This window comes from Abramis brama, assembly GCF_963993115.1.
Source record: "Abramis brama genome assembly, chromosome: 3".
NCBI lineage: Eukaryota > Metazoa > Chordata > Actinopteri > Cypriniformes > Leuciscidae > Abramis > Abramis brama.
The window spans coordinates 16,372,718-16,397,039 of NC_139965.1; the positions used below are offsets into that span (position 1 = coordinate 16,372,718).

The following is a 24,322-nucleotide window of genomic DNA, read 5'->3' on the forward strand; positions in this document are numbered from 1 at the left end:
AACTTACCTTTGAAAAATAATCTAGTGCCTGCACCCATTCCAATGCTGTAATATGATGTGACGACACAGTAATATGTTGCTGAGTCTGAAGGCTTTGTCTGTAAAATTACCAGATTAAAATGATCATCTCCATTGATAACATTAAAACGACTCATTTTCTCAAAGTCCTTATTCCAGCTGGGTTGCTGATTTAAATATAAAGACACAATTTGTATGAATCTTCCATCAGCCGTCTGTTTAAACCATGCTTTTGTCGATTGCAGAAGCGTTGAAAAGCTGCAAGTAAGATTCACATCCTCTCCAGCTCGAACTACTTTTACATCTTCCTGAACAACATCCACATTAGAGGACACATCAGAGGAGCAGACTGCAAAATCAAGCAGGTACATTTAATTGACAGAGTTCTGATAAATAGACATTAAATAGAGTTCTGTTGAATAGGAAAGAATTCAAGTATATTTACCTATTGTTGAGAAGAACAAAATTATTAAATAATATCTCATGATCACTTGTCTTCCAAAATTATCCTCGTATTTTAAATTCCCCTGGGGAAAAAAACAACAAAAACAAAACACGAATAAGCCCAAAACAACCCTTTCACGCCTGGTATATAATAGAGGCAGACCAGTCGACTGTCCATATACCATGTGTCCTTCAATCTCTGCTTCAAACAAATGAGGTGCATATACACTTCTGTCTTATTTATTCACACGGCTGTAAAAGCTGATGGTCATTTGAAAAGGGTTTTGAAGTTGGTGAAAACCACTTCTGTGACAGCAGCCAATCAACTGATGCGGTGTTGGAGTTATAATACCCCCCCCCCCCCCCCAAAAAAAAGTTGATAATTACATTAACATGTGGAAATAATAAGGAAGACTATAATTAAAAATATGATCAGATATTTAGCTATTTTCACAAATTAAGTACCTTTTCCCGATACATACTAGAGTGTTTTAAAACAGCTTTACTGAAAATCACAGACAAATTTCCTACACTGTAACTGAATCTCATAAATGCTAAGGATTTTTTTTTATTTTTAAGAATTGCTTTTTGAAGTTAAAGGAAATATGATTGGTATTGTAAGCTACATTTCAAAGTTGGCAGATGGGTCAGATCTGAGTGCTAGTAAGCATTTACCACTGTGTAGTGCAGTGAGACTGACCCCTGTCCTTCATTTCTGTTTGTTTTCACACATCTTTTTTCACACCTGTTGCTGCAACAAAACCACAACATGTTAAAACCCAACTACCCTTCCATTGCAAAAAAAAAAGAAGAAAAAAAGCCTTCTTTATGTACCGTAGACAGACAACGATTAACGGAACAGAAATTCTGTATGACGTTTGATAAACTGCCTACTGCATATTAAAACTATAAGGTACACATAACAATGGTTAGCATCTGTATGTATATAAATATGGTTAATGATTATTTTGTCAGTATCATAAGAACAAAAACAGGAAATGAGTCTCTTCACTGAAAACAATGGCCTAATGCAGCAGTTATTTTTGTGGGTGAGGTAGCAGTAGACACAACACATTTTTATTCATTTAAAAAAATTATTATTGAAAAATAACATGTTTCTCTTTTCCCCATAATATTTCTGAGATTTAAATCTCAACCATGACAACCAGTGCTGTGTGCATTTGTTTAGGCCTTGTAGCATTTATACGCCCGTATAAATATAATTAATTATTATTCATAACGGATTATGATAAATAATTAATAATTAAATTATTTTCAGAATTTACTATAGCAGAATCAATAGTATGATCATTTTATCAGTTCATCCAATGAACAGAAAGCATAAACAATTATTAACTCTAGGAAATCTAATATCTTCCTGGCCAAGAAAGAATAATCCCCAGCTAACAGTAAATTAAGAAATAAATCAAGGGTAACAGCATAGGTAACTTAGATCGAAGTTCAAGACAATAAATTCGTAAGCACATAACACAAGTAATACTTCTCTTTTCAAATGCAAACAATACTTTATTGATTATATAGGCTACTAACACATAAAACTAATATCTAACACAAACACTCGCACACATTCATACGAGAGAGAGAGAGAGAGAGAGAGAGAGAGAGAGAGAGAGAGAGAGAGAGAGAGAGAGAGAGAGAGAGAGAGAGAGAGAGAGAGAGAGAGAGAGAGAGAGAGAGAGAGAGAGAGAGAGAGAGAGAGAGAGAGAGAGAGAGAGAGAGAGAGAGAGAGAGAGAGAGAGAGAGAGAGAGAGAGAGAGTTTGGAAAGAATGAGTTTAAGAGTGAGATGATAAAATCTCAAGATTCTATGCACTTATAAGACATAACCTGAACGAACCATCAATAATTAATTTCACCCTTCGTTTCTTAGGTGGGTTACTAAATCTGTATCAAACACACCAGTTCAGTTTAAGAGTCTGGAGGCAGTACTTGCTTGTTATATGGCATCTAAGTATATTAGATACACACAGATATTGTAGAAACAACATAGAATGATGTAGTTGCATGATGTTTGATTATAAGTCCATTGAAAATTGTTCTTGAATGATTTTATGTATAGTTATAGGCAAAATCTCAGTTCTCGTGGTTTGAAGAGATTTGACTCTGTGTCATTCAGAGGTCCTTAAGAAAGATGGGGTCTGTTTTGTCGCAGGGGTCAGGTGACCTCTTGGTAGGGCCCTGAGCAGTACCATCTCTGAACCGATCCGTCTTGCAAAACTATCAAACGTTGACCACGTTCTTCCTTTAGTTAACCAATAAAAAGTCTTTGGTTAGCAGACTCTCTGGAGCCTGTGGGTGATTCATGGCTCTGGGTTTGGTGATTTGAGTCTGGAATGTGAAGACTCTGTGTGGGATTATGTTTGAACAAAATCACCTAGAAGCTTCAATTGTGTTTGATTATAGGTCAGTCAAGACTTGTTCTGGGATGAGTTTTATGGATTTTGATTTGTAACGTCTCTTTGTGTGTAAAGTCTATGGCAGTAAAGACATTCCAATCTGAGGTCATGCATCTTTCCTGCTGAAAGCTGTTTTGTTCATCTCTCATGGGACCTTGGTCTCGGTCATTCTCTTAACCAATCAGTATTCGGCAACAAAGCTAGCATTGACCAGTTATTTCGTTAGTGCTGGGGGGGCTCTTTTAAATAGCCAGACTGGTGGCGCGGACCCGATGGCAAGATTGATGATGATGATCATGAGATGTTCTGACCAAATCTTCCCCCCTCATTCGGCGAGAAGCGGAAAGGTTGAATTAATCCTTTGGAAGAAGATTAGTCTGCGTGGTTCATCCTCGCAGTCGTTACAGCCTTAAATCATTAAAGTCAGAAGTGTATGGGACACAGATTTGTAATTTCAGCACCAAGGACAGAGACACAATAACTCATTTTGCACTGAAATAAAACATGACCTAACATAAATCTTTTCATATTCATATTAATGCACAAACAGAATTTTCAGAAGTTCAACATTTGAATAAAACACATGCAACCTGATCATAATCTGACAAATATTCCTCAAAGCAGTGAACCAGGATAGCTATGAAATGCATATTTAATGTTTCACAATGCAATATTCAATTTTAAAAAAAAGATGCTTCTATTGCACAATATCTCAACTGGTTCATTTTTAAAGAGCCTTAAATAAATCTCATGTTCAGATATTGCTTAAATTTAAGTTATGTTTCAAAGTTAATGTTTTCATAAGTCTTTGATGATCTGATGTAAAGTGGACATTTGAGTTGATTTTCTTAACCACAAAAGTACCTAAGCCATCATAAAAGACTACACACACAACCCACACACCAGATCAAAGAGATAAGAGCACTTCAGCTATATTGTGTTCACAGAAATAATGTATTTTTTGCCCACTAACAGGCTCACTTGGATTTCATTCACAAAACACATGATCATTTTGGGCCTTGTTTACACCACTATCAACCCTACTGCAGACTCAGACTCTGTCCATATAAGGAGAGGATGTGACTCTAGCTGTCAGAGATGAGCTGCATCATTTCCTGTCGCATGAGAGGCAGGAAGAATCTGATCACTAGAGTGAGAGTCGCTGGGGTGAATGTCAGCGGATACATTTTCAGCATTTGAAGTGTCTCATTTTAATTAATATATGTAAGGCTTTTAACTTTCTTAAGCGCAATATATTGTATATATATACACATACTGTATATATAACCACACACACACACACACACACACACACACACAGACACACACACACAGACACAAGCTTTGAGCTATGAGATCTGTTTGCATGCACATGCGTGACACATGCACTTCATGGCTAAAGCAGTTTCCTACCCACAAGACTGACCTCTGTCTGTTTTTAACACACTCTGAATCAAAACCACAGAAACAAAATTCAAACAGTCAACCACTGCAAGTTGCTTTCCATTGTTAGAGAAAAAAACATCTTAGAAAAGTTGAGGCCTAAGAAAAAGTTACAGTAGTTTCAGCTATGACAACTGTGATGAGGTCAAATATATAATCTTAAAAATATATATCCATTAAACATATATTACTTTGTTGAAGTGTTATTTTTTGTGATTTCAAGTTCAGTAGAAGATGGGTTCAAGAATAGGGATTTAACCCATGTTAAGATGGGTTAATATTTAAGGAAGACAATGTTCCTGTTATATTAGCCTAGTTATGATTCTTTATTTATGTTAGGGTAACTTCAAATACTGATATCCAAAAGATGATGTATAACTGCTTTAATGTCTTCAAATCCCTGTCTTTCCCATTCAGTCAGTCACGTTCAACGTCACGTCAGACTGACGTCATGGGGTCTCGGCTGGGAGCCCAATCACCTCCAAGTAGTAACATAACGAGCCAATGGACATTAACCAGTGAGATTTGCATGCCAAGTCACACCTACCCGGACATACGTGTATAAATAAGACCAGTATTACTCACTGTATACATTTTTTGCTTCGGAGCTGAGCGATTGTACAACGATCGCTCAATCCAGTCACCCTCAGAAGAGGAAAATGCAAATTTCTCTAAAAGAGAGCAAAAAGCTATTTTCATTGCTATTAGGAGAAAGATCTCAGAAAACAGCAATTATTATTGCTATTTTTTTGGTTCTCTCTGCCGGTGTGAAGGCGCCTTCCAGCGGTGTGTGGATCCAGCGCACTGTTCATTCAGAGCTTCATTAATCCCTGGGCATTTCGGCTGAAAGAGCAGTTCTACCAGAAAGACTCGGAAGGCGAGATTATATCACAATGACGTTTATTAATTCATAGACCAGAAAATGAAAACAAAAATATTGGATGGTAAAGTTTTGTATTGGATTGGCTCGTTTTGTTATCACATGAAGGTGATTGGGCTAGACCTAGACGTTCTTGGTATTAAAAGAAACCTCTTTACATTTCATAATTTATAGTGTATAGGATGTTATGATAAAATGCATCATATTATTTTTACCTTTGTGTAAAAACTGCACAAATTCTCCATGCCACCATAAACATGCAAAAAGGGATAAGATGGAACAAAGACGTTCTCCCGAACATCTTTGATTGGTCACCTCACCAAATGTGTGTGAACTGATAGGGTCTTTAAGAGTTCTCTGATCAGTTTTGAGACACTACGTTTCCTGTCTCCTTCCGGCAACTTTATCTTCAAGTTACCTTCATTGGATTCATCATGGACCACCCAGAAGAACCCAAACGAACGCTTCAGCGCACTCCTGACAAAATCATCAAGAATTTCCAGAATTCACTGCATCTGGACTTGTTCAGCAGGAGGGGAGGACGGAGGTGAATGTTGGCGTCAGCATCTCCGAAGTCAGACATGTGTAAATACCGATCTTTTATACTACTAGTATTAGAACATGATTGGTTTGATGAGAAAGTAATAAGTGACGTAACGATTGAGTCTTCCTGGCAGAATTTACACTAAAGCTTTCATTCTCCGTGTTTGCCACTCACAAAATCAGTCACTTAAACATATTGATCTTGGCCAGGAAGATAATTTATTTCCTAGAATTGATAATTGATTATGCTGTCTGTTCGTTGAACGAACTGATTCAATAATTGTACTATTAATTCTGCTACAGTCAATTCTAAAATTAATTGAAATATTTATATTTTGTTATAATTAATTATACATATTTCCCTTTTGAGCTAATTTGTTACATAAGAAATAGTACAATAATTTAAGCAATAAAGTATGATCCATACAATGACAACAGCAATAGGTCCACAATATGTAAATATCAAGGTCTTATTTCCTGTCAGTGTGTGTATATTTAATTAAATTGCAGTTTACCTAAGGGATATTCTTTGAAAACTTTTCTGTGCAATGCACTGAGCTTTCATTTGAGTAAAGAACGTTGAGGTTGTCAGGGTGTGGTGCAGGCAGAAGAAGACGAGAAGGCAAAAGGCTCCAATACAAATTTTTACTTACAATATAATTCCAATAGGTAGGCTACATGCAAACAGGCTGTACATACACACAAACTAAGACTTAGAACGGACAAAGACTGAACTGAAGGAACTTAAATACTAATACTGGTGAACACTAATGACAGAAACACAGGTGGAACAGATGATAATTAGACACATGGTGATACGGATGAACTGATAATGACTGAAGACGACACGTGACGAGATGACAGGTAGACAAGTCCAATGAAAACAAACTAAACAGAACACAACAGTGACAGAGGTTTAATATACTATGATTAAGACATTTATTTATTATATTATTTATGTTTTCTCATGGTATCTGACATCCTGACCTCTGACAAATTAAACACTCTAGTATTGAATTATAATTTTTTATTATTTAAAAAAAAAAAATCACATATTCAATATGAAACAAAAAAGCAGGCAAATTGTATTTCTAAGCATAAAACCAACATTTTAACCATTAACATTTATATCTAATGTACTGTATAATCATAATCAATGGAAGATATAACACATCTTCCACAATGTTTAATTTTTACAAGAGAAAAGATTTGAAAGAAATATATCAGGTTTCATACAGTACAGCTTAAGCTCATATCAACAGCAGTTTGATGTTGATTTCCACAGATAATGTCCATTCATTGTACATACTGTATTATTGTAAATTCATGTCCTAGTTTTTTTTTTATACAAACTAAGACATGTGTTGCAATCATTTGATGTGGTAAATTTTGCCATTTAAAAAATGTCTTCTTTCAAACAACTGCTAAATGCATGATAGATGAGGTGAAAGTCAAACTTGTGTTCTGCCAGTTTTATTCCTTAAGCCTTCTAAAGGTTAAATACGTTTGTGATATGTTGTATAATTGACTGTAGTGCTGGTGTCATCAGCCTGAAACAGAACCACAGTTATAATGATACATAGATTCAAATATTTTGATTATGAACATACAACACAATTAGAATTAAAATTGGAAAAACCAAAACCGATTAACTTCATGCAGACTTTATGCAGTTTCACATTTTATCTGTAAAGGTATATTGGCAAAAAGCACACAAAGCCGAGCCTGAAAGCAATCAAATAAAGAGAAGATAAAGCAAAAGGAAAAGTCTTACCATTGATTTATCAAGCACAATATATGGGATCCCGTCTTGAGTAAACAAGAACGTATATGTTACATCTGCACTGAAACTTGTAGACATTGCTTTGAATACTAGAGTTAAATAGAGCATGTAAATCTTACCTTTCTGCTGGTGTTTGCACAACTGTGAGCCCAGAATTATGATCACAATCACTGATAAACTGTTTGAAGCCACTAAAACTAGGGCAGTTGTACTCCATGGTGTATCTGCAGAAATTAAAAATAAATTCTTTTTAAAAGATATTAAGTGATACAACAACACCATGAGATTTAGATTTTCTGTAGCAAATTCAGTGGATACCTGGCCCTGGTGAATCAACTTTTCTTCCTTCTCCAAACAGTATCTCTCCACATGTGGCCACAGCGCAGTAATAAATCCCAGCATCAGAGTGACTGATGTTCTTCTTGGGCAGGTTGTAGACACATTTGTGTGTGGTAGAGTTCCCATCAGATCTCCTCTCACACTGAGCGTTCCTGCGTTCCTGAGTGTAAATGATTCCTGGAGGAGATTCTCCAGATTCATGTCTGAACCAGTAGACGTTGTGTTCTCCTGCACAGCTCTGAGTGACGACGGCACACTGCAGGGCCGCTGCAGACTCTTCTGGATGATCTGGATCTGTCTCAGGTCTCTGATGCTCTGAGTCAATGCTCAGCTGTCCATCTGAAAAGAAATAACAATAACATAATGCTTATTTGATCCGTCACAATGTACTGTATGTAGCACAGTCAGATTTAAGTGAATATTCTGCTTACCTTTAACAATGAGATCAGTGCTCTCACCCAATCGGAAATTATAAACATATATAACACAGAAGTATGTTCCAGTGTCTGATTCTTCTGTATTTGTGATGCTCAGATTAAAACTGCTCTCGTCTTTTGCTACAAAAAAGCGTTTATGTTTGTCAAAGCCATTTTCAAAGACGACAGGTAAAGCTTGATATGATGAAACAATTGGAAGGGGTTTCTCTCCGACTCTTCGTTTGACCCAAGCAAGACTGTGTCTTGACTCTCTTGGGAAAATACAGGTGAAGTTAACACTGTCTCCAGCTTGAACAATCTTCAGATGATTCTGAGCCACGACGTCTGTGTTATCTGAGCTGCCTAGAGAAATGTAATATGAAATGTCATGGCTGATAAAATAGTTAATATTGTTTGTGGTAGATTTGCTTCATTATACATTATACTTACATTCTGAAAGGTAAAACAATAAGATGTAAAAATGATGAATCATGTTTAGGAGATAGTTCCAAACAGTCTGATTTAGAACCTCTGAAGTGAATCTTCTAGGAAAATAACAATAATAATAAAAAAATGATAAAGAAAACGATTGTTGAGTTATGCATTTCAAATTGCCAAATTAAACCTCAAATGGATAAATCGAGGAGAACATGATTTATTGTCTTAAATTAAACCACCTAATTTAGATATTATTAAATTGTTAGGATACCTGATAAGACTGTTTCACATTATGTGGATCACAAATATTTTTAAACATATATTTTAATGCAAGGCGACATGTTGTTTATGCATATAGATATGTAGTAAAAATCGTGTTTTGGAAAGCTGATTAAAAAAACTGAAAATAGATTAATCCAAAATCAATCAGTCAGTCCAATTTTATTTATGACTAGCATATATTTTCCAAATCAATGTAGTTTAAAATGCTTGACAGACAGGAACAAGCAATTGACAATAAAAATAAACCAATTAAAAAAGTTATTAACAAAACTCCATAAAGTAAGAATAATAAAAAAAGAGGTTCTGTTTTTAGTCTCAACTTACATACTTCATTAAAGATCAATGTTGGTTTTCATGTAGAGCCGATGACAGGCTTATCTTCCTCCTCAACACAGTCCGAAAGAGAAGACAGAGAGAGATTCACCTTTATATACTGTACCTCCCTGTACTAAAGAAAAAACACATTTACTGTACATGATTCTATTGGCTGATTCATCTTAATGTTAGTGGTGTGTTCATGATCATGGTGACCACATCTATAGTTTTCCACTAGATTGACACATTTAAAATGTCATTTGAATGCAACATCTACTATGAATGTTTATTGACAGAAATGAACATATTAACACATCAAAGTAGTTACAGTATGTTTATTTAAATGTGTGGTACGGCATCAATTGTCAATTGAGGCTGAATCTGTAACTGACAAATACTGAATTTCTGCAAGATTTCATGTGGAAACTTTTTTCTTCCAACAGTGTGACAACATCTGAAGTTTGTTTTTTCTTCCTGCTTTCACACTTTGACCACAGCTGAAGGATCCTGCACCACTATTGTGCAGCAACAGAAATTCATGACCAGAACTAGGCTAAGACCAGAACCAGTGTGATACCTTGACCTTTCAACCCCTGAAATGTTTTGTCTGTGCCTGCCTGTGTTTTGCATCAAAATATCATGTTCAGAATTATATTTAATCAAACTTTAAAAAAAGTATTTGGGCCATGTGGCCACTATGTAACTTTTTTTTGTGTGTTCAAAATCAACAACATTTAAATAATAATTCAATACATCACCAATACGTGTTTTGCCTTACCCCGATTCAATATGGTAAGTCTATTATAAGTGCAGAATTGCATACATATGTCACTCACCCGCGCGTGTCTCTCATCATATCCGTAAATAGAGAAAAGCTGATTCTGCAACTTTGACGTGTGTATGGTGTGGGAGAGACAGAGGTTAGTTGTCACAGTGAGAGAGAAAGGTTGACATAGAGCCGCTAAATCTCCAACCGGAATCACCTGTTTTAATAAAATGGCAAACAGAGGAGAGTCTGCTGGCAAAAAGAGAATGAGACCGAGCTTGTAATACAACAAGAATCAACATTGGCTTGGCTTTTATGAGATGGCGAGAACTGTGGGATTTGAACTGTTGTAAAAGCGACTCAGAGACAACAGGTGGGAAAGTTATTTTATTGAACAGTTCAATTGCCACATGTCGCTCTATAACAGAGTTCATTGTAAAGCATGATCTGTTGTGAAGGGTCAATTCATTTTGGTTGTTGTAGCGCTGTGCTGAAATTTAGCTGGAATGGGTAAAGCTACAGTAACATCTTCAGCTAGTCAGCTTGAGATCCTGTCCATCTAAACTGGTTATATCTCTGAAGTCCAGTAGTGAATGTTTTATGACCAGTAGAATAACCATATTCATCCACACAGTCACACAGAGCTGAAGCACAACCAAAACAATGTTCTTCTGCAAAATGCATGCAGTTTTGTTTCTTTAATCGCTAGAGGGCCAAAAGTTACATATAGTGCACCTTTCATTAGAAAGCAAATACTCACATAAAATGGAACATTTGGAAACAGAATAAATGCAACATTATTAATTATTTGGCATTATTATTCTGCCTTTCAGTTAATATTATTAATTATCACTCACATTTCTATTTGTACTAAAGCAAAATAAACTAAATAAATACAAAGAAAAAAAAAATGTTAACGTGATCAAAAAAACATGCCATTTTGGCAGTTGTTGAACTTCCTCTATAATTAAGGTCAGAAAAACAAACAAACAATCTATTTAATGGAAAAAAAAAAAGATCCGCTCAGAAAGGTGTTTGTGGGCTGTGAAGGAGTGTGGGCGGTAAGGTAAGAGCAGGGCCGCCAGTCCTGCGGTTGGAAAAGTACTAAAAATATTCAGGTCACATGAACATTTTTATAAATAAACCATATCAATTTATTCATTCATCCGTTTATTGACCTAACCTCTGCTCATGTTATGCAGTAATTTATCCGCCTTTTGTAAGCAGTTAAATTATTATTAGTTTACACAATTGTGAAATAGTATAATTTATTCCTGTGATCCAAAGCAACATTTGCAAAAGCAAACAGACATTTTATGTAATCCTAAAGCCATTTGTTAGAGTGAACCACTAGTAGTATTGTATTTGTTGTTGTTTTTTTAAATGAAGTTCAGCTCAGAAAGTCTAAACGTATGTTTATTTCATCCTTTCATTACAGTTTATACTGAGGTTCCTCAATGTGAACGGGAAAGGGATAATTTCTTCTTTTAGGGCATAAGATACAAACACCATTAAGAGTTAGAATCCATCGGCCTGGTCATTCTGCTGCTGAATGCACAGCAAGCCTTACGGCCTATTTTAATGTCTTCAGGGTAGCTTTTAATACATTTCTCCACCAGAAGGAGCTTGTGTGCACATCTTGTCAATCATACCATATCTGTCTTCCTGTATTATTGCATATACATATTTCCCTTTCAAAGGCTTATAAGTGCTTGAATGCTTGTAAAAAGTACCATCATTGAGATTTGCTGCTACCTATAAAATGTTTTTAAAAGGGCATATTATTAATTGAGGCAAATGGGACACATATTGTAGTCTAGGACTAAAATACAGCAAATTTATCACAATTTTAATAGTTATAGTATGAAAGATTCCTATTCAGAACAAAAACATAAATTGTCTTAACAATATTTACTGTTAACTGCATATTAACTATTACCTGCACATGGACAATAACCTCTGTCCTCATCGTTGTTTGTTTGCAGGTAAAAAGACTGTTACAATATAGTAATTATAGTATCTATTTTTTTATGGTTAAAGACAATTATAAAACACACAATTACTGTACTTGAGATATCTACAGTGTGTAAAATAAAAAATAACTTATTTTGACTCATGGTCTGCATGGACGTGTCAAAGGTCAAGATGAACTATCAGTACAATCTGTTGCTGAATTCATAATTATATTGCACAAGAAAAATCTACGTGCTCTAGTTTATTAATGGGCTTTGTCATATCTTTGTGAACAATGATGTCATCAATTTCTGGATAGATTCAGTATCTAATGAAATGCTACATTCAAAAGCAATATGACTTCATTTTATTTCAGAACCACGGACAGGGATTTAACACAATTTCAGCACATGTTGTAGTGATGTGCTCTAATTCAGTGGAGAAATAAAGGTCCCACTTTATATTAAGTGTCTTTAACTACTATGTACTAACATAAAAATTAATAATTTGATACAATGCACTTATTGTGTACATACATGTTTTTACATTGTATTTATATAAAATACCTGCATGGTATTTTATATAAATAAACCAACCCATACCACCACACCTGTCCCGTATCCACCTCAATAGCAGCAAAAGTGTTTTTCCATATAATATTAATTCAATATAAGTGCATTGTACTGATTCACTGATGTTAGTACATTAAAGACAGCTAATGTAAAGTGTGCCCGAAATAATTCAACAGAAAGTCAACCAGTCTCACTCACTAATTTCTTTAGTAATTTATAATGTAGATTATTTGATGCACATTCAAACGATAAATTCATAAATGGACAGGACAATGATTATAGATAACTTATTTGATAGTTTAATAAAAAGGATGAAGCGAGCATAAATTGTTTTTAATATTGTGAATGATTCATCCATGCATGTTTCTTCTCTCTCTCTCTCTCTCTCTCTCTCTCTCTCTCTCTCTCTCTCTCTCTCTCTCTCTCTCTCTCTCTCTCTCTCTCTCTCTCTCTCTCTCTCTCTCTCTCTCTCTCTCTCTCTCTCTCCTCTCTCTCTCTCTCTTTACTTTTTATTTTTTAGATCTAATAGTTTTAAATTTCATAACTTGAACTTCCGGTTTAATCTGCATAAACCCCTCCCCTTTTTTTACAATCTACCACAAGTCTCATTTAGAACTGCTTCCAACTGCCTCCAAAATCTACCCCATAAAGCCGTATTAACAACAAAATATTTAAAAATGTAGTGGTTGGTGGTTTAATTGATATGGTAAACAAACAATCAAACATTCATACATTGATTTTTTTTTTAAAAGAATTTTAAAGAATTTTGTATTGTATATCTTTTTAACATTGTAAAAATGGCTTGTCCCTTGGTAAAATGTTTCTATTACAACAGGCTTCTAAGGAGGTGAAAATCAAATTATCTGAAAAAACTTTTAACTTATGAAAAGCCTAAATTGTTAGTTAACCTATGATGCATGTATTTTATCCTTGACCTTTTTGGAATATTGAAAAAAGAAAATAACATTTTAGTACTGTCCCTGAGTTTTACGTCAAACCTGTTACTTTGGATAAACACACCCCTCAGGGACAATGGACTATCCCAGAAGTGACATCATTTTCAGGAAGTGACATCATCTGCCTTTTATAAGGTAAATGTCAAACAGACAAGTAAGTGCTCCTCTCTTTTAATGAATTTTCATTGAGTTGTGTTTAGTCTGACAGAAGGGGACAATCATATTCTGTCAACCAGGTTACCATGATATCATGTATTAAAAAGTTTTTTTTTTTTTTTTAACACATTAAAATGTACATATAAACAAGCATTTTAGCCTCTCTAGAATGCATTGCACACCATGTGGTGTCATGGTGTGAACCACATGGCTAGTAATGGCTGCCAAAATCATATTTCGTCAACCCTGTTACCGTCAACCCTGTTACTATTAACCCTTTCCCTGCAATATCCCAATATTTATTGTGTGTCCAAAACCAGAATTATTTATTCAATACATAATTAATAATGTTATTTATATTATGAATAGCATGTTGTGTCCATAAATACGTTTGTAAGCCCATTAAACTGATATACCAAATTCATATAGGTTATTGAACACAAATTTGACCCCATATCATTTCGTTAGGTTTTGAAACTTCTTCAAAGGTGATTTAATATGCATCTGTATTTTATTTTCAGCTCAGTTCATTAATGGGGACGCTGCTCTCTGTTTTTCATCAGATATTTCTGTGAGATGATTTGATTTAAGACTGTATTTGAGAGGATGCATCAGATAGTACATAATTTCATGTTGATGCAAATGAGTTTAGTTTTTAATTCTTTCATAATTTTAATAAAATAACTGTTTTACATGCATGTCTTCAGTGTCATCATTCATTTCCATAATTTTCTATGCCAAATCCACTTACGAACAGTCTAAAAACAAACATGTCTCCAGGTAATCTATTGTCAACCCCTTTACTCTTAGAAAACTCTATATATAACAAATAGAAATAAAAGCCAAATATAAATAACCTATTTTAATATGTTAAGTAAAATACAACAATATCCCCCTCAAGTATTTAGGATATGATTATAAACATATTACTTTTTGTCATGATTTTTCCCTAAAAACTAAGATACAGTGACATGGCCAATTGCATTTGAGCGTATTCATCCATGTAAAAAAAACCCTCCTTATTATTTTCATTTATAAACACTCCAAATGTAAACAGGGATGATGTATCTTTCATAATATACCAGATTTATTCTAAGTGTCACTTCAAAAAATACAATTTTAAGTTTGTAACGGGGTTGACAAAACACACATGTGCATGTTCATTATTTTAGGAAAATAAATAAATAAATTTGCAGGAAACAGTGGAGCACACATTCACAACATCATGTATTCATACAGTGTTTAGTGCTCCACAAATAATAATCTGACGTGTGTGTCATCTTGTGGCAGCAAAATAAACAACGTGTGTCTCCACATCCCTCGTATATCTTACTGGTCTCCTGTTGTTGTTCTTCTTGGCAAAACTTACAGGTACATTGTTCAAGTCTGGATATTGATCCTGGGGAACAAACAAACAAAAACAATAGAAAAATGCAAACATATATATATATTTATATGTTTCAATAATAATAATTTGAGTTTGAAATACCTTTTGCAACAGATTGTTCATCTCTTCATTGTGACCCTGAGACTGTGCATCTAAGTAAAACAAGAAAACCATTAACCATCTTAATGCACTTTTACAGCAAAAACACTGTGTTGTAAAGTGTTTTTTTGAACTGCTAGAAAGAAAACATCCAAAATACACTTTTAATTGTCTCTTTTATAGCACTTCCAAAATCCCCCCTGTAAATATCTTTGACTCCAATTTATCAACAAATGAAACAAGAATATTGAACCTGGCTTTATCCAATGTTCAGATTTTTGTTCTAGAAATGTATGCAAATTAGTGCATATTTCATTAGATAACACCTCATTTGCATATTTAAACATAATTTCAGAAAACTTGTATTACACATTTTGTTGTTGTTGCAATTCTTAATGTAATCAATCAACTGAGGAAGTATGGTGATATCTATTAGGTATTTTTTTTATTACCCTATTCACCTGAGGTTCCCTTAAATCTAATTGTTATTTGTGTATTTTTGTGTGTATTAAAAAAAAAAAAAAAAATCACATACCTTTCTGTTTATTTCTTTTTTTCAACCTGATTAAGACTACAATCGCAAAAACAGTGGGAAGCAAAACCAAGCCGCTCAAGATCAGTGTGAGTGTATAATAGACGTGGCAGGATCTTGAAGTTTCTTCCGCCGCCCCTGTTAAAACCATTCAAATCATTAAAAAAGAGAGAGGAGGAAAGACAGAGAGAACAAGATTATGTAAGTTAGAAATAAAGAAAATTGCAATGAATGAGTGCCAAATTTAGTTTCTCTTTTAAACTGTAAAACACATACCACAATCCACATTTGCAATATCCTCTTTAAACTGATTAGTCTCTTTGATGATAAAAAAAGAATACACAATAATTATTAGTAACTGAATAGAAATGATACTGAATATGAATAATTTTGGAGTAAATAAATGAAATGAAGACTCGGGTATTACCATTTACTACCACTAACTGTGTTTTGTTGTGAAACATCATGTAATTCGTCAAAAAACTTCCACAGTAAAACATTCCAGAGTCAGAGACGTCCACATTGACAATCTTCAGGGAAGAAAATGTTTCATTCACTGACATCTCCATATGATCCTTCTTAAAGCCATTCAAATATATGGAGTCCGCTTGTGTTCTGCTCACAAACTGAGTAACAATGCAAAGTGGTAGAGATCCATTAATCTGCTTGAACCAGGCGATGTAAGTGAATTCTGTCAAGATGTTTGGACACAGAAGAGAGACAGTAGATCCACTGTTCACCGTTTTCACCGAAGTTAAAGATGTTCCTTTTACAAAGATGATCCCTGAAAACAATCAATAATGTCATAAGAAGAAAAGTAGAAGACGTTGATTCGGATTCAAATGTAAGCTGCGTTTTGCATTTAAATTGCATCTAAAACATTGTGTCTGAAATCACAAGTCATTACAAATGTTACAAAGTACTTTCAATGGTATCATGTGACTTTCTTCTGCGGAACTCAAAAGAAGATATTATGAAGACTGTTGGTGTCCAAAAAAACATAGTTTGAGACCTTTTAAAAATGTCATATTAATAAAAATACACAGAGACATTCCTCAAAATATCTTCTTTTGAGTTCCACGAAGAACGTCAGTCATTCAGGTTTAAAACAACATGAGGGTGATTCAGTTATGACAGAAATTTAATTGGACAAACTCTCCCTTTAAAACTGCAAAGGAAATATATAAATATAAATTACTGAATTGTTCTGAATATAGTTGTCCTAAACCCTGACGTAAACTCAACACTGTGATGTTTCTCTATACTTCTTGGAAATAGCTTTGCCCTGTGCTTTCAAAATCAGTTATTTAATGAAAGATAAATGAAAAAACATTGGCAAATTATATGATATAAACAGATTTTATAGAACATATATACTTACGTTTTTGTGAGGTATTGTATATTACACATTGATAATTATTATTTATTAAATTAAAGGCAAATAATCTGTTTCATTTTCCAAATTCTATAGAAAACATCATAAATGTATATTTACCTATTAAAAAGAGCATCAGAGGATTTGTTGAAGGTAAATTCATCTTTACGTTTCAGTCCAATCGACTCAACTGAGGAGAATTGAATTGAGCTTTATTTATTTGAAGGGGGAGTGGCTTTTACTCTGTACTTGCTCCAGTCTGTATTAAAGCAGACTTTAATTTACACTGTATATTACAACTTTGAAAGAGGGCTTGAGGGTTGTCTAAAACTCGTGTTGCAATGTAATGAAATAATAAAAATGATAATAAACTCGCTTCTCTTGAATTCTCTAGTTTTTTTTAGATTCTCTAGATCTTGTTTTCTTTTTGCAGAAAGAGAAAAGAATATCAGCATCGAAGCACTTCTGATAGATCCATATAGCTAGACCTTAAATTTATTTACATGTAAAATAAAGATAACAATAAAATTATAGTTATTTAAAATATTGCATTTGGCACCATCGAATTGAACTGAAGGCTAAATGATGTATGGTGTCAGTGTCTAAATCCAAATATATATATAAGCTTAATGGCAGATTTCAGTGCCTCTGTTACATTGCTAAATCTTACATCATTCTCAAAACAATTTAAAATAAAGCTCAGCCATTAGGAGGATACATTTCTGTCATAGTATTGATTATAGTGAAAATGCTTGAAATGTCGGGGTGTCTGAGCTGGCCAGCCTATAAAAAGTAAATTGGCCCCTCATGTTTTATAATGTTTATTCATCATAAATTGAGAAATTCATAATGAGGAGTGCAGTACATGTAAGTAAAATATATATGTGGGCTACTAGCTAAATAACACATTTTTGCACAATAAAATAAGTCTGTGAAAACATCATGTTTTTAGAGCATTATGAAATTGAATATAGCTAATCATCTTATTTTTTATTTAATTTTATTTTTCTTTATTTTTTTAAATATGTAAGCACAGTGATTGTAGACCAACCACACCACAGACCACATGGCCGTGTTTAAACATATGCAGCCTCTCATCAAATGAAGTGGCAGAGTTTGAAACAAAGAATCATTTCCTGTAGGGAGTGACAGGAAGTAGCAGTTCAGTGTAGAACGAGCCCTGGTGACGTGAACTTCAGCGGACCAACACTGTCTGAATGAGCTTTACTACAGTTTAACGGTGCCAATAGTTGATGCATTTTACTATTTACCAATACATTAGCAATAACTGTTACATGTGGTTGGGTCTACAGTCTACACTATAGTTATGATTGGTTGTTTAACTTCAGTGTGTCATGCATGCTTACAGCACACTATGCTATTTTAATGAGCAGAAATGCAAGGTGTTGTTTATTTAAGGTGTGTGTGTGTGTGTGTGTGTGTGTGTGTGTGTGTGTGTGTGTGTGTGTGTGTGTGTGTGTGCGTGTGTTGTTTCCACACACAATACTGAGATGTATGACTTTATTACATATAAACCATAATAACCGATTTGTGACACATTTATTTATTTAGTTATTTATTTATTTATTTGTTTGTTTGTTTGTTTAAAATGTCCCTTACAAATTCTGCTTCTTCATTATATTTTTCCTATATTTGTGCGGCGTGTTTCAAGCAGTGCAGTTCCACCTACTTTTATAAAATATAAATACAAACACAAAATCAGCCGGTTCTGAATTCATTGACTTGCACTAATTTTAGAATTGAATAATGTTTTACTAATATAAATATTTTGGGTTAAAAATAACATTTATATTATAATATTTTAAAATGATCACTCTTTTTCATTTTCTATATTTTTTACATTTTAAAGTGTGACATAAATATAAAATAAATGTAAAAATAAATGTAAACAAATCCCAGTAGCCTCTCGAATAATATGGAAATCGTACAAAGGAATCATTTAAAAGAATTCGCAAAAGGCTTTTTATTTTTTATTTTTTTGCAATTTTTTTTTTCTTCTCTTGTGTGATGTGGGTAGAAGCAGTAGCATGACACTTTATACACTTGTGGTTTTGGACTATGAGCCCAGGCCACAAAAATAACTCGCTGTCACCTAGTAAGATCGAGAGTGGAAAGAAAGTGCTCGCACCTCAGCGGCTGAAAGTTTCCATTGTAATAGCGACTGACTAAACTGCAACTCTGATGTTTGACCTCAGGTTTTAGACTGGCTGTGTTAAATAAAAGGCCTATTGTGTAGTTAAACAATTTCACACTATCACAAATGCTATTTATATTTAAACTGGCTTTCACATCAATCACAAAATCAGGACAAAATGAATTAATCTACTCTAATGCAAGATATCAGGATCCCATGCAAAGCTTTAACAGGTTTAACTGTTTCAACACACCTCTTCATAAGCTGAATTTCAGCACCATGGACAGAGACATATTATATTGATTACTTTTCACATTATATACTTACTTTTTTTTATCAAAGTGACCAAATAAAAGGTGTGTGTATTTATACTTTGATGGATGTTATATGATTAGATACAACTTGCAGTTAATCTAGTTGTAAGATGAACTAAGGCCTAAACCAGGTGCTGGAAAGAGTTAAAGGTCTGTTTTTTATTATGCAACAAAGACAAGGCCAAGTAATCTGCTCACTGATTTTTTCTTTTTTTCTGCAAGCCTTGACTGTGTGACCCAACTAAAGTAGAGCGAGTCTGAGAAGAAAGATGGATGACTTGGCTGGGAAGAAGTGTCCAGTTTTTAGATGTCCTCAATGCCAGGTTTTCTCTTATAGTGTTGATGAGAACACTATAACACTTTGCACCTACATGTCAACTAACAGTCACTAGATTATTACTAAACTGTCTGCTTAATATCTGCTAACACTAACCTAATAGTCTACTAATACTCTGAGTCTAATGAGAGTTAGTTGACATATAGTTGCAAATTAATGAGAGTTATTTGTCATGCAGTTGCAAAGTTACTTATAGTTAGTAGAATGTCTAAAGTGGACTATTAGGCCGTGAGACAGAGGGTTGATCAGTACCATTTTGAGGGATTAAACCGCATGGTGATTTTTGTGTAGGTATATGACCCTGTATTTGAAAAATAGCATTAGATTTAGGGATGTCCCGATCAGGTTTTTTTGCCCTTGAGTCCGAGTCCGAGTCATTTGATTTTAAGTATCTGCCGATACCGAGTCCCGATCCGATACTTCTATAATGCAAAAAAAAAAAAAAAAAAAGAATAAAGAAGAGCGAAAAAAACAGATCCAGGATGTTCCTTATTTTTTATTTAATTCACCTTATTTTAACATTCAACAACTCTGTTAACAAACAGAGCACTTCTGTGAGGTAGCTTGAACAATCAAGTAATAAATAAATTCTTCACTTTTGGACTTTAGTGCAACAGTAAATATTAAAAAAAGTCTAATATATAAACAAATAGCACCTCAACTTAAAATACCCAGCAGGCATGTAAACAAATAAAAAATAAAAGTGCCACAGTGTTTGCAAAGCCAGTAATGTGCTTTTAGGAACTGCACTCCTAACTCTTACGCCGGATTCACACTGCACTGTTAGCAGAGCGTGCAGCGCGTATTTTTTTCGCCGCCCATGTTAACAGATTAAACCAGGCTTTAGAGCATTCACACCGCACGCAGAGGTGGCGCGGCAGTGCGTAGCAGAGCAGAGCAGGAGTGCCGTGATCGTTTCGGCGCCGAGTCTATTTTTGCTGCGCCGCTTTTGCTGAATTAAAGTGACAATACATTGATCATGGCCAAAATACACCGCAGTTTTATCCAAAAAGTGCATTGATGATATCTATTGTGTTTTAAACAGTCAATCAAATGACCAACAGCAATTTAAAAAGAAAACAAATGTCCAAAAACAAACTTGTTGCCATAACAATAAAAACAAAGATGAACCAAAAGTTATATAAATGAAATTATTAATAAAATAAGCTTCTTGACAAGTCTTTTCTCTTAAATGTATTTGAAAACGAAAAAAAAGCAATGCCAACTTATCCATTATAGACTCTGTCTGACAAACGCTGCCAGTATGAAAGCAAAACGCGCGTGTCCTGCTCCTGCTCAACATACGCACTGCTCCTGCGCTGCTTACACTCTAACGCCGGTTTCACACCGCAAGCGTCAGCGGCGCGTGAGCAGCGCGTATTTTTTTCGGCGTCCATGTTATTCAATGAGTGCATTCACACCGCACGCAGAGGCGGCGCGGCAGCGCGTAGCAGGAGCAGAGCAGGAGCAGCAGTGCCGCGATCGTTTCGGCGCCTGGTCTATTTTTTGCTGCGCCGCTTACGCTGAATTAAAGTGACAATACATTGATCATGGCCAAAATACACAGCAGTTTTACCCAAAAAGCGCATTGATGATATCTATTGTGTTTTAAACAGTCAATCAAATGACCAACAGCAATTTAAAAAGAAAACAAATGTCCAAAAACAAACTTATTGCCCGAACAATAAAAACAAAGACGAACCAAAATTTAAATAAATTAAATGATTAATAAAATAAGCTTCTTGACAAGTCTTTTCTCTTAAATGTATTTGAAAACGAAATAAAGCAATGCCAACTTACCCTGATTATAGAGTACTCTGTCTATACACACGCCGCGGTTCAGCCGCGCGTGACAAACGCTGCTAGTGTGAAAGCAAAATGCTCGTGTCCTGCTCCCGCTCACCATATGCACTGCTCCTGCGCTGCTTACGCTCTGCTAATGCGTGCAGTGTGAAACCGGCGTAACGCGTGCAGTGTGAAACCGCCGTAACTCTGTGTCACCGCATAATAGAGGTGTTAAAAAATAATGAGAATATAAATACATATATATCCGAGTCCTGATCGGGAGGTAACGTCCGATTCCGATCGAGTCTGAAAACACGCGATCGGGCCCGATTTCCGATCACGTGATCGGATCGGGACATCCCTAATTAGATTCAAGGTAGTTTTTGGTTACGGAGGACGATTTTCAAACATATGTCAAGAAAAAGGATAAATGAAATTTGTATAGGAGTTTGTATAAGAGTATTGAGTTTGTACAAATTTGTATAATTTGTATTTGTATAGTATCAGAGCCTGAGGAAGCATGGTGTATGATACACTTGTCTTCTGGCATTCCCTTCTCCTTTTCCATGTTGAAGTGGATAGCACCACCACTAAGCCTGAAACAGCATAAAACATTTGATTATCACACCTCCAGAAAAGTACTTGCACAAAATTCTCAAGTAGAATTCCGTGAAAAAGTCCAAATCAGAAAAAGCATGGGATCAAAACACAAAACAAAACAGCCATATCACCATAAACTGTTGTTCAATAGAACGATTTTTTTTTAAACGATTTTCAACTCAAAGTTTCTCAGCGCCCCAGAGGCCTATAAAGGTGGTTGACACATCATTTTAAAGCCCCGACACTGCCTCTTCCAATGCAAAAAACAACCGTTTGGATTATAGAAGCATTTTTCTCTCTTGTAGTCACTGAACACCTTACCTTGAGATAGGATGATATAAGTGTTGATTTCTCATGAAAGCTACCATGGATCGGATGCTATCACACATTTTCCAACACTAGAGATGTGTACCTTCATGAAAATCAAAAAGAAATTTAATCCCTCAAAATGGTACCGGTAGCCCAAATTTGGGGTCCCGTCTCATGGCCTATATGTAAGCATATGCATTTTGCATCTTCAGCCAGCAGATTTGGTTAGTTTGCACTTTGTTTGCTGCAAAGTTCATGAAAGCTTCCAGTGCATGCAGTTGTAAACCGTTTTTTGATTCATCTTAGTAATGTCATGTACCACATGGGGAATTTGCCCTTTACTGTGATGATCATTTATTTTCAGAAAGCATGTGGTCATGATGTCAAACTGATACTTTTATCTTGTGTGACATACTGTACCTATGCGTCTCAACGCCACACTCATTGTTTACCGAGCCTCAACAGTAACAAACAGCAAATGAACACCTTACCTGCACATTAAACAACTGATCAGCTCAGTTCATCAGATTATCTGATCATCTTGAGACTGATATCTGATTTGGGTTTATTTTAACATCAGTGTTAGCCCAAACCACCGGCTTTTGCACAAACAATGCATAGGGTGTGACAGCGACTGAGGCTCCAACCAGAAGACAGATTGTTAGCCGCATCACTTCCTGTGGAGGAGTGAGAGAGAGAAGCTGCTCAGTACAGAGAGAGAAGTGTAGATGTGAACTTCAGCGGACCAGCATTGACATTCGCCAATGTGTGAAAAATCTGATTGATCTAACCAACACTTTTAAATACATTAACACTTTTAAAGATGTATGTGTCAGAGCAGAGTTGCTGTTTAAAGTGTCTTTCCTAAAAGAAAAAGTTTATTAAAAACAGTTATTTTAGATTGCGTATTCAAATAATTTTTCAATTATTATTAAAACAAAAATGAAAACAAATATTGCATTTAATAAATAAAAAAATGTTGACAAATTGACAGATAAAAAATGAAGAAAAATGAGATCATGAGATGCTTGTTTGCACTTTGGCACGTCTCTTTGTACATGCATTGCTTGTGCACATTAATCATTTTCCAACCACAGGACTGACCTCTTACTTCTGTTTTGAAGCCCCTCTCTGAATCAAAACCACAAAAACATCCTTCACAAACATTTCTGTTTAATTAAAGAAACACAACCCCCTTCCCAGTGGACTACTTACTACGTTTTTTTTTTTTTGTTGCTTTTTTTTGTATTGAATGTAAACGAATAAATAGCATAAACCTCTGTTGCAGCATAAGCACATTGAAAACGTGTGTCATCTTACATTTTTTCTGAATTAATTTGTTGATTTGCATGTTAAATCATGGATGTGTTTCACTGGGTTACACAGGGTTACTACTGACAAAGAGTGAACATTTAATGAACCAACTGATCTTGCTTATCATATCAATATCTGAATGTATGTTGTGAACAGAAATACTGCTATAGCTACAGTTGATCTACCTTACCTTATCCTTAGTGTTTAGTCAAATAAGATTCTGCGCTGATAAATGCATCTCATAGAGTTTGAGAAATTTAGAAAATAAAGACAACTACCATTGTTATGTGTACATCCTAGGAATTCAATTCTGAAATGGTCTTTTGAAAAAGCACTTTGAAATAAAGAAAAATATGTGATTTAGGAAGGCAAATTTGATCTTGTGGTATTTACACA

General features: G+C 34.8%; 3 protein-coding genes across 3 annotated transcripts in view; all 3 read right to left on the reverse strand.

Moving 5' to 3' along the window:
- The window catches only part of LOC311079670 (uncharacterized protein), a 31,981-nt gene that overhangs the window by 779 nt on the left and 6,880 nt on the right, over positions 1–24,322 (reverse strand). The window contains exon 2 of the mRNA XM_084109300.1: positions 8–367. Coding sequence (XP_083965426.1) covers positions 8–367 — 360 coding nt within the window. The remainder of the gene's footprint in view (positions 1–7; positions 368–24,322) is intronic.
- LOC311079683 (uncharacterized protein) overlaps positions 6,376–24,322 on the reverse strand; it is a 49,896-nt gene continuing 31,949 nt past the window's right edge. The window contains exons 2-7 of the mRNA XM_084109322.1: positions 8,732–8,826; positions 8,297–8,644; positions 7,845–8,204; positions 7,646–7,750; positions 7,518–7,552; positions 6,376–7,293 (exon numbers count right to left, since the gene is read on the reverse strand). Of these exons, the coding sequence (XP_083965448.1) occupies positions 7,240–7,293; positions 7,518–7,552; positions 7,646–7,750; positions 7,845–8,204; positions 8,297–8,644; positions 8,732–8,774 (945 nt within the window). The 5' untranslated portion in view covers positions 8,775–8,826 and the 3' untranslated portion in view covers positions 6,376–7,239. The remainder of the gene's footprint in view (positions 7,294–7,517; positions 7,553–7,645; positions 7,751–7,844; positions 8,205–8,296; positions 8,645–8,731; positions 8,827–24,322) is intronic.
- LOC311079973 (uncharacterized protein) lies at positions 14,385–17,304 on the reverse strand. The gene is made up of 6 exons (XM_084109697.1): positions 17,233–17,304; positions 16,165–16,521; positions 16,014–16,055; positions 15,741–15,875; positions 15,209–15,258; positions 14,385–15,118 (listed from the first exon to the last, which is right to left on the reverse strand). The coding sequence occupies exons 1-6, from the start codon at positions 17,273–17,275 to the stop codon at positions 14,996–14,998; spliced, it is 750 nt and encodes a 249-aa protein (XP_083965823.1). The 5' UTR covers positions 17,276–17,304; the 3' UTR covers positions 14,385–14,995.